The sequence below is a fragment of the Natrix helvetica genome, assembly GCF_964273705.1.
Source record: "Natrix helvetica genome assembly, contig: HAP1_SCAFFOLD_292, whole genome shotgun sequence".
Classification (NCBI taxonomy): Eukaryota; Metazoa; Chordata; class Lepidosauria; order Squamata; family Natricidae; genus Natrix; species Natrix helvetica.
This window is the reverse complement of record NW_028113486.1, coordinates 2,186-12,755: the sequence shown is the minus strand read 5'-3', so window position 1 is coordinate 12,755 and position 10,570 is coordinate 2,186. Positions and strand designations below refer to the sequence as shown.

Here is a 10,570-nt window from a genome sequence, read left to right as displayed (position 1 = left end):
AGTACAATGACAATAAAGATTATACTTATTAAAAGGAAGCTTCCCAGTGATGTTTCTTCCTTTCTCCTCCTCTGCTCTCTCTCCTCTTCCTCCTCCTCTCCTCCTCTTTCTTCTTCTTCTATTCTTCCTCCTCCTTTTTCTTCTTCTTCCTCCTTCTCCCTCTCCTCCTCCTCCTGCCCTCCTCCTTGCAACCCCTCCCTTCTAGCCCTGATGATGTTCCCTAGTTAGGTCATGAACCTATGGAAGGAAACCTCCCTGCTCAGAGAGCACCAAGGACCCCACAATCTTTCTCCTCCTCCTCTCCTCTATCTCCTTCCCAGCTGGCTTGCATCAACAACAGATGCTACTCCCGCTGTTCCCCTCTTTGATGCTCAAGGCCATGGGGCTCTCTAAGCAGCCAGCACCCCAGGAAGGAGACGCCTGCACCATGCCAGGAGGTACCAGCCGGCCCTGGTGGTCTTTGCCACACAATCTGGATTTCCCTTTGAGATTATCAGGGAAGCGCCAGCTCAGCCCAAAAAACATGATTGTGTTTCCACAGGGCAATTAAAAGCACTTCGGGAGGACGTTGCTGGCCTCCAAATAGCCCTTTGTCCAGGGCTGCAGGATGCCTCCCTTGCAACCATCCCCTCAGGTGGCACCGTGCCCGTCCTTGGAGTAACTCTGCGGTCCCTGGAGGCCCTTCCTCCCAGAAGAACTCCTGTTAGCACTCTGTTGCAAATCTTTTTTTTTAAAGCTAGTGGGGGACCACTAAACAAGGAGGGGGCTGTTAAGAGAGCTGTACCTGATTTTATGACCTTTTTTTTTTGCATGGCTGTTAAGTGGGTCACTATGGTTGTAAAGTGAATCTCTCTCCCCCACCCCTACCCACCCACTTAACTGAAGCCACCTGGGATAGTTGCAAGAAGGGAGGGAAGGAGGAAAAGAGGTAAAGAAGGGATTGTGGGATGAGGAAGGGAGGGGAGAAGGAAGACAAAGAAAAAGGGAGGAAGAAGGTATTGTGGAATGAAGGAGCAGGGACGGAGAAAAGGGAGGGAAGGAAAGAAGGGATTGTGGGACTGAGGGAGGGAGGGAAGAAGGAAGACAGAAAGAAAAAGGGAGGGAGGGAAGAAGGTATTGTGGGATGAAGGAGCAGGGAGGGAGAAAAGGGAAGGAAGGACAGGGAGGGAAGCAACAGAAGGGAGGAGAGGGAAGGAGGGAAAGATAAATTAACATCTGTGCAACATCTGGAAAATACTGGGAAGCCTCCCAGAGAGCTCAGTTTAGCAGTTTTAATTTTTTTAACAGCCCACCAAAGTTCCCCGGTTGGCATCTGGATCACCTCTCAGCTCTTCTGCCTCGCCAGAAATCAAACCAAAAAGCAGGTCCCATCCGGTTGCAGTCACAAATTCCGGCAAGTTTTGCCTGTTACCTATATAAGCAGATCGGAGCTTCCATTGCATAATCCTGGGCTCCATCTTGACCTTTTTGACCTCCTCTGGCCATATGCAGTTCCAGCAATTCTGTCAATTCTCAAATTTGGAAATATTCCAGAGAAAAGTTATTTCTTCTACCCAGTTTGATCAACCAGAAGAATTGAATATTGATGTCAACCTTGTCATATTATCTAATACTTAGGTAGTCCTTGACTTATGACCACCATTGAGCCTAAACTTACTCTCGGCATTGGAAGACGTTCCTTCCCCTCACTCTTCCACCCTTCCTTCCCTTTCATTTTCTTCCCATGCTCTTTTCCTCCCCCCCCATACTTTCTTCCCTTTTCTTTCTTTTCCTTCCTTCCCTCAATCTTTCCTTCCTTTTCTTTATTTTTTCTCCTTTACTTTTTCTTTCCTTCTTTCCTTCCTTCCTTTGCCCATCCTTCCTTTTCTCCCCCCTTCCCTTTTTTTCATTCTTCCCTCTCCTTCCTTTTTTTCTTCCTCCCCTTCCCTCCTTTCTTTTTTCCTTCCTCCCTTCTTTCCTCCTGCCTCCCTCCCTTCCCTTCTTCCCTCTCCTTCCTTCCTTCTCTTTCCTATCCTCCCTCCCTCCGTGTGCATTCATTGTGCTAAGGCCACACACTTCTTCTAGCAACCTTCAGGAAACACACAAGCTGCCTGGCTGGAGAGTCCTGGGAACTGATCTTGCCACAAAGGCGGGGATGGAAGCCGAGACCCTCTACCCACACAGGCCCTCCACCTCCTACCTCTGCTGCTGCTGCTGCTGGACTTGACCTCTAGACCTTCCCTGGTGGTCAGTGCCAGCCAAGCAGAAGGCTTCCCAGGTGGCTGTTCAGATCCTCCCTCACTACCACAGTTCCATTTGCATTATTGGTGTTTCATGCTTACCTAATACGAACATGATATTATTGGGGGACTGGAGGCTGAAACAGATGAAGAACGGTTGCAGGAACTGGGCATGTCTAGTAGTTTAATGAAAAGAAGGACTGGGGAGACATGATGGGAGTGTTCCAATATCTCAGGGGCTGCCACAAAGAAGAGGGAGTCAAACTATTCTCCAAGGCACCTGAGGGTAGAACAAGAAGCAATGGGTGGAAACTAATTAAGGAGAGAAGCAACTTAAAACTGAGGAGAAATTTCCTGACAGTTAGAACAATTAGCCAGTGGAACAACTTGCCTCCAGAAGTTGTGAATGCCCCAACACTGGAAGCCTTTAAGAAGATGTTGGATAGCCATTTGTCTGAAACGGGATAGGGTTTCCTGCCTAGGCAGGGGGTTGGACTAGAAGACCTCCAAGGTCCCTTCCAACTCTGCTATTCTAATATGTCCCATTAGAATTTGCTGTCTATGCTAAGTGGCAAGTTTAGGAAGATGTATTGAAAATCTTCATTGCAGCCCCCTAATTGCGTGTCAGAGAGTGAATGGCAGGCAGAGCTCAGAAGTGGTGCATATGGTGAGAAGCCAGATGTGCTGAGTAAAAATCTATGACTCTACCATAAAATCCGAGCCCAATTTAACATATCGCCCAGCCTAAGTTTTGGAAGGAAACGTACTGGTTATTCGTTGATGCCAGCCTGTAGTTGTTAAGGTTTGCCTTAACAGCAGCCCTTTTCAACCTAGAATTATCAATATATGTAGAAGTTGAAATTAGGGAAACACGATGCAACTGAAGGGGGAAAGAGAAGGAAAGGGAAGGAAAGAAGGGATTGTGGGACTGAGGGAGGGATGCAAGGGGGAAATCAAGTAAGGAAACGCAGGAAAAGATTAATCTACCAATTCCTCCGTGCTCAGCTGCTCTTAAATTGCAAGAAAAAAAGTTGTTCCTTTTCAGATGCCGCGTTTCAAGTTGAAAAACGACACTGAGAAAAATCTGTTTTTAGCTAATAACTTTGTATTTCCAGTTTAGTTGCATGACCTGTTGGTAGAATCCAGTCAGGCGTGCCATAATTTCATTTATTTGGAAGACACCAAGACCTGCTTTTAAATCCCTCCTTGCCCCCCAACAATGAACTCACGCCTCACGTACAATCAAAACTTTATTTAAACAGTAGAATTGTGGAAACAACCAAAGTTTGCATATTTACAATTTTTCTCTTTCAAGAGGGACATCGACAAAACTCCAGGGTTATTTACAGAAGGGGATTTTAATTTTATTCACCCCCCAAAAATACCAGCATCTTTCTTCTCTCGGCAGGCAGTTCCTCGGTTTGTGACCTGGTCACTTAACAAACATTCAAAGTTACCGCAGGATCATTAAGTTACCGCAGAGGTCCCCAAACTTGGTGACTTTAAGACTTGTGGACTTCAACTGGCAGGAGAATTCTGGGAGTTGAAGTCCACAAGTTTGAGGACCCCTGAGTTACCGCTTCGTTCAAGTAGTCCTCGACTTACAACCTTTTCTTTGGTGACCGAACTTATGACGGCATTGAAAGAAGTAGCTTATGACAGTTTTTCACACTTAACGACCATTGCAGCATCCCCGTGGTCACATGATCAAAACTCTTGGCAACTGACTCGTATTTATGACGCTCGCCATGTCGCCGGGGGTGTGTTGGTGTCACGTGATCCGTTTTTGCAACCTTCTGACGAGCAAAGCCAATGGGGATGCCTGATTCACTTAACGACCGTGTGACTAACAACTCCAGTGATTCACTTGTGTTGTAGCAAGGAAAGTTGTAATATTGGGGCAAAACTCAAGTTAACAGCCATCTTAGCCATGGAAATATTTGGGCTCAATTGTGGTCGTAAGTTGAGGATTGTTTGTATTTTACCTTTTAGGCTTGTGTGCTCATCTTTAGGCAATGACAAATGACAACCTGCCCTGTGATTGCATTTCACACATTTGGCAACTGCCTCACATTTATGACCGGTTGCAGCGATCCATGGTCGCAGGATCTCACTTTGCAACATTTTTTGCAGTTTTTCCAGCAAAAAAAACAAACCATTGCATAAAATGCTTTCCTTTATGAGCAGGTGATTCACTTAAGGACTGCAGTGACTCACTTAACGACAGTCATAAAATTGAGTCTGGCAGTCGTAATCCACCCATCGTGGATGAGAAACACCATTGTGGAGCGCTGGGTAAACCAAGATCATCCACAATCTGCAGTTTAATCTTGGCTTGTAAGGTTGGTGGTCACAGCCACTCTGCTCAGCTAACTATAGTTTATGGCTTGCCACATTAATCCTGTGATTAATGTCCATCCGCCCCAAAGTTAAATCTCAGCTGGGCTCAGAATCCATGGAAATAGGTTGGGGGAGGTTGAGGGTTCAGCATCTTGTGGGAATGGGGGCTCAGCTGTGTGGGCAAGCCCAGCCAGCTATCCGGGAGCTTGTTTGGGTAACAAACTGGGTTTGTTAAGCCATGTTCTGCTGGGAGTCAACCTGGGTCCAGCATCTGATGACGGTCCCATCTGGGGTCAGCCCTGATCAGGGTCCCATCATGAGGTTGGCCAAAAGGGCCACCATGGAGAGAGACAAGAGGCAGCTGATGCAGAGAATGGACCTCTGTGCGTGCGTGTGTGTAAGAGAGGGGTGGGGGGAGAATGAGAGACAGAAAGAATGAAAGAAGGAGAGAATAAAAGAATGAAAAAAGAAAGCAGAGGAAGAAAGAAAGACTGGGAGAGAAAGAGAAGGGAAAAGAAAAAATCAGTGAATGAAAGAAAAAGAATGAAAGAGAAAGAATATGGAGAAGAGGGGGAGAACGAAAAAATGAAAAATAGAACGGGAGAGAAAGTGAGGGGAAAAGAATGGGAGAAAGAAAGGAAGAATGAGAGAATGAGAGAAAGAATGAAAGAGAAAGAGAGAAAAGGGGGAGAATGAAAAAATGAAAATGAGAACAGGAGAGAAAATGAGGGGAAACGACTCGGAGAAAGAGAAATAAGGAAAGAATGAGAGAGAGAGAGAGAGAGAGAGAGAGAGAGAGAGAGAGAGAGAGAGAAAAGATAGAAAAAGAGAATGAAAATAGAGAATGAGAGAGAAAATTGGGTTGACCAATCGGAAGGACCTATTTGACCAACAACGGTGTGGATAGGGCACCACCAGGAAATCCAAAATAGCTATCCCAGAGAAGGAACATGACTTTTTCCATCCAGCCCTCCCTGATGGTTTGTCCAAATTTTCCTCTTTTCCTTCCAAACCCCAAAGTCCTCTTCCTTCCTCATCCCCCTCCAGTGCCCTGCTTGTTAAAATCTTATTTTTGTTTTATTATTTTTAAGCCAAACACCCCCCTTTCCCAGAGTGACAGAAATAAGGGTTGGATGTCCAGCAGCAACAGAAGGGGGGGAGGGGTGTTCACACCACCGAGCTGACCTCCACGGGCGCGTTCAGAAGGTCCACCATGTCCCCCCGCTCGATGGCGGTCAGTGCCTGGCCCAGGGCCTCCAGCGTGGCCCCTTCCTGGGCTGACCAATCGGAGAGCAGCGTGTGAGCAGGGGCCTCCCCCCAGCCGATGGTCTCGATGGTTTCGTCCAGGTAGCCCAAGTGCTGGGCCAGACTGCGCCAGTCTTTGCCGCTGGGGGTGGGCGCTTCCAGCATCTGCTCTACCTCCTCCTGCAGGGGGTGGGCGAGGCTGCTGTAGAGGCGGGGGTCGGCTCTGGGTCCTGCTTGGGGAAGAATGAGGACAAGGAAACTGATTCAGATTGATGGACCCTCTCCCTTCCTTCCTTCCTTCCTTCCTTCTCTGTCATTTTCATTTTCCTTCCTTACTCTATCTTTCCATTTCTTCCTCCTTCACCTTTTCTGCTTTCTCCTTCCATTTCCTTCCTTTCCTTTTTCTCCTTCCTTTCCTTTTCTGTTTCCTTTTCTTCTTTATGTTCTTCCTTCCTTCTCTTTTTCTCCATCTCTCCCTCCCTCCTTCCTTTCCTTTTTCTCCTTCCTTTCCTTTCCTTTTCTATTTCCTTTTCTTCTTTATGTTCTTCCTTCCTTCTCTTTTTCTCCATCCCTCCCTCCTTCCTTTCCTTATTCTTTTACTTCCTACTCTTTTTCTCCTCCCCCCCCCTCTTTCCCTCCCCCCAATTTCATTTCTTCTTCCCTTGAGAGAGGGAAGGGCCGGAGTAGCCTGATCAATATCTGAATAAACAAGGAGGCCAAAATGTCACGGCCGAAGAGTTCCCCATCAAACTCCTGCTTGGTTCAACTAGTAGAGAAACTGTCCCAGGGGTGAAATCTAATTTTTTTTTTTTTTTGCCACCGGTTCTGTGGGCGTGGCTTGGTGGGGGTGTCATGTGACCAGGTAGGCATGGGCAACTTTTTTCCCCCCACTTTTTAAGGCATTTTTTTCCTGCCAGTTCGGGCGAATAGGTAGTTTAAAAAAAATGCTTTTAAAAAGTGGGGAAAAAAGTTTCCATGACAATCAGCTGATCCGTGTGATGGTCGGAAGCTTTTCACTTTTAAAAGCATATTTTTTTACCACCTATGTGCCTGAACTTGCAGGAAAAAAAATGCTTTAAAAAGTATGGGGGGGGGGGGAGAAGCTTCCAACAATCGCACTGATCAGCTGATTGTCATGGAAACTTTTTTTTTCACTTTTTAAAGCTTTTTAAAGCAAATCGGTCAGAACTGGGAGCATTTTCACCCCTGAAGTGTTCCTCTAACCCAGCGATAGCAAACCTTTTTTGGCTCGCGTGCCATAAGTGGGGGGAGCGCAGGGAGGCGTCGTGTGCGGGCGTGCCGCACCCATAATGCAATGCGCTCCCCCTCCCATTTCTACATGCTTTTTTCGCCCTCCCCAGGCTCCAGAGGCTTTATAGGAGTCTGGGGAGGACGAAAACAGCCTCCCCCGCCCCCCGGACGCCCTCCGGAGGCGTCAGTGAAGCCTCCAGACAGTCCCTAAAGTCTCCGGAGCGCTCAAAACGACCCTCCGAGCAAACCGGAAGTCCGTTCCCGAACTTCCGGTTTGCCCATAGGGCCGTTTTTTGTTCTCCAGAGGCTTTAGGGAAGCTCATGAAGCCTCCAGAGGGCCTCGGAGGGGGGGGCAGGGGAGGCTCTTTTCACCCTCCCCAGGCTCCTATAAAGCCTCTGGAGCCTGGGGAGGGCAAAAAATGGCTTTTGAAAAGGTGAACTCAGCTGGCCAGCGCACGCATGCGTGCTGGCCAGCTGACAGGGCAGCGCCTCGCGTGCCCTGACAAATGGCTCTGTGTGCCACCTGTGGCAGGCGTGTCATAGGTTCGCCATCACTGCTCTAACGTGTGTGTGTGTGTGTGTAGCAACCTTACCCTTGTTCAGCGGGTGCTGCTCCTGCAGGCTGTGGGTGTCAAGGAAGACTCCACTGTCTCCGTGAAGTTTCTCACCTTCGGGGGACGAGGCCAACTCCCCCATCCGGGCTTTGGCCAGTTGGTGCTTCTGCTTGCAGGTTGTCCAGCTGCATCGGAGCAGGAGGAGGAGGATGGTGATTCGGGGACCCTCCCTCTATTTCCCCCTTCAAAGTTTGAAATGGCCGCCGGGCCCTCCAAACCACAGCCAGACCCCACCTTGCTATGGTAGATCTCGGGGCGTGCGAACTTTTAAAAAATTATAACTGGGAGGCTGTTTTTGTTGCCCGTCTCTTAAAAAGCACTGCAGAAAAAGGGAGCCTCTCCATACAGATGGCCGGAGGGGATGGAAAAGAGGAATGGAGCAGTGAGCAGAAGACGGGTGAATGGGGAGGAAGGGCTGGGGGTGGAATTGAAGGGCTGGGGGGGGGGGCATGGAAATTAAAGTTCGGCAGGGAGAGTAGAGAGAACGAACAGGTGGTTATCTGGATGGGATTCAATGGCTAAATACTGATAGTCCTCGTCTTACGACCACAATTGAGCCCAAAATTTCCTTTGCTAAGTGAGATAACAGTCGAGTTTCGCCCCATTTTACAACCGTTCTTGGCACAGTTGTTAAGTGAATCACTGCAAATGAGAAACATGGTTGTTAAGCAAATCCAGCTTCCCCATTGACTTTGTTGGTCAGAAGGTCGCAAAAGGAGATCACGTGAGACCCCCGGGACACTACAACCGTCATAAATGTGAGTCTGAAAAAAGTCATGTGATCAAAATTCAGGCTCTCGGCTACGGACTCGTATTTATGACCGTCCCAGTGCCCTGGGTCACGTGATCCTCTTTTGCGACCTTCCAATGTGCAAAGTCAATGGGGCAGCTGGTTTCACTCAGCGACCGGGTTATTCACTTAACAACTTGAGCGATTTACTCAACAACTGTGGCAAGAAACATGGCAAAATGGGCCATAAAACTCACATAACAAACGTCTCACCTAGCAACAGAAATTCTGGGCTCAATTGTGGTCGTATGTCGAGGACCCTGTAGCTTAATTCTAGCTTTAGCTGGAGGGGTGAGGCTGGGCCAAGGATCTTATTTCCCCACAGGGAGAAAAAGGATCTCAGGGAAAAAAAGGGATGCTGTGTTATTTTCTATATTCTTCCTGAAGGAGAATTTGAAGAAGGCTGGGGAGGTCCCATAAGGACTGGGGGGCACCCCAGAGACCCCTCCCCACTGTGGACACCCCTCCCCATCTCGGAGACCCCAGAGACCCTTCCCCACCCCGGAGACCCCAGAGACCCCCTCCCCACCCTGGAAACCCCTCCCCACCTTGGAGACCCTGGAGACCCCTCCCCACCCCGGAGACCCCTCCCCATCTCAGAGACCCCGGAGTCCCCTCCCCACCTCGGAGACCCCGGAGACCCCTCCCCACCTCGGAGACCCCGGAGACCCCTCCCCACCTTGGAGACCCCAGAGACCCCTCCCCACCTCGGAGACCCCTCCTCACCCCGGTGACCCCAGAGACCCCTCCCCACCCAGAGACTCACCATTTGAACCCCACGTAGGCCAGGAGTCCGACCACCACGGCGGCCAAGATGGAGCAGTAGACAGGGATGATGTTGTTGGGATGGTCGTCCACCAGGGAGGGCACAAACTCCGAGGAGGAGTTGTGGGAATCGCTGCCTTCCGCCCCTAGGGGCGCCATCCTTCTCGGAAGGTCCTTCTGGGGCGCCCCTTCAGGCCGTTTCAGGATCTGCAGCTCTTTATCTGCCCCAATTGAAATTAAACAAAAAGCTAGAACAAGGAGAAAGCAACACCCCTCCCAATGCCTTGGAAGCCCCTTGGGTGTGTGTGTGTGTGTGTCAGAGCAGTGTGTGTGTGAGAGGGAGAGAGAGAGAGAAAGAGAGAGCGAACGCTGAAGAAGTGGAAGAAAATAACTGTTCCCTGCAAATTATTTTGGAATAATTCAAAACCGAAAAAAACCTGAAGTACGTCCACAATGGAGCCCCCAAAATTCCATTTCTCAATGAGACAGTTGTCAAGCGAGTTTTGCTACATTTTGCGACCTTTCTTGCCACAGTTGTTAAGTGAAACACTGCAGTTGTTAAGTTAATAACCCAGGTGTTAAGGGAATCTGGCTTCTCCATGGAAAGCGTGTCGGAAGGTTGCAAAAAAGAAAAGGATCACGCGACCCCATGCATAGCGCCACCGTCATAAATACGAGTCAGCCGCTAAGCTTCTGAAAGCTCATCACGTGACCCTGGGGAGGCTGCCACAGTTGCAAGTGTGGGAAAAAAGAATGGTCCTAAGCCCCTTTTTCTCAGTACCGTTGCAACTTTGAATGGTTATAAGTCGAGGACTTATGTTTGTAGAAGACAAACACACATCCCAAATTATTTCTCCAAACTCAAAAGACCAAAGGGAGGATCAGCACACACACACACACACACACACACACACACACACATACGTTTGCAAAAACCAGGCTAGATGATGGAAAGGAAGAAAAGCATCATGAATTCATCATTTTTCCTAATTCCCCCCCCCCATCATCCCCTCCCGCACATCTGGCGCACATCTGTCTCTGCGCAGAGACACTGGCGAGTTCCTAGCCGGGACGGAAGCCCCGAAATCTTCAGGAATGTGCTTAGCAGTCAGGCGGGAAGCAGAATTCTGCATTGCCCAGATTGCAAGATTCCCTCACTGTTGGAATCAGATCCCGTAGATCTGGGCACTGAATGAACAAGAACCACAGAGTTGAAGGAGATCTTTGAGGTCTTCTAGTCCAACCCCCTTGCTCAGGCAGAAGACCCTTTTCTCCTCCTTTTCCTTCTCTCCTCCTCCAAATAAAAAAGTAGCAGAATCAGAAGGGACCCTGGAGGTCTTCTAGTC

General features: G+C 48.9%; 1 protein-coding gene across 1 annotated transcript; it reads right to left on the bottom strand.

Annotated features, from left to right (window-relative positions):
- Nucleotides 1–3,513: 3,513 nt before the first annotated feature.
- Nucleotides 3,514–10,357, bottom strand: LOC309382376 (death domain-containing membrane protein NRADD-like; the record flags this gene model as incomplete). Its single annotated transcript, XM_081971887.1, has 4 exons — nucleotides 3,514–6,034; nucleotides 7,649–7,794; nucleotides 9,226–9,445; nucleotides 10,255–10,357. The coding sequence occupies 4 exons, from the start codon at nucleotides 10,355–10,357 to the stop codon at nucleotides 5,727–5,729; spliced, it is 777 nt and encodes a 258-aa protein (XP_081828013.1). The 3' UTR covers nucleotides 3,514–5,726.
- Nucleotides 10,358–10,570: the final 213 nt, after the last annotated feature.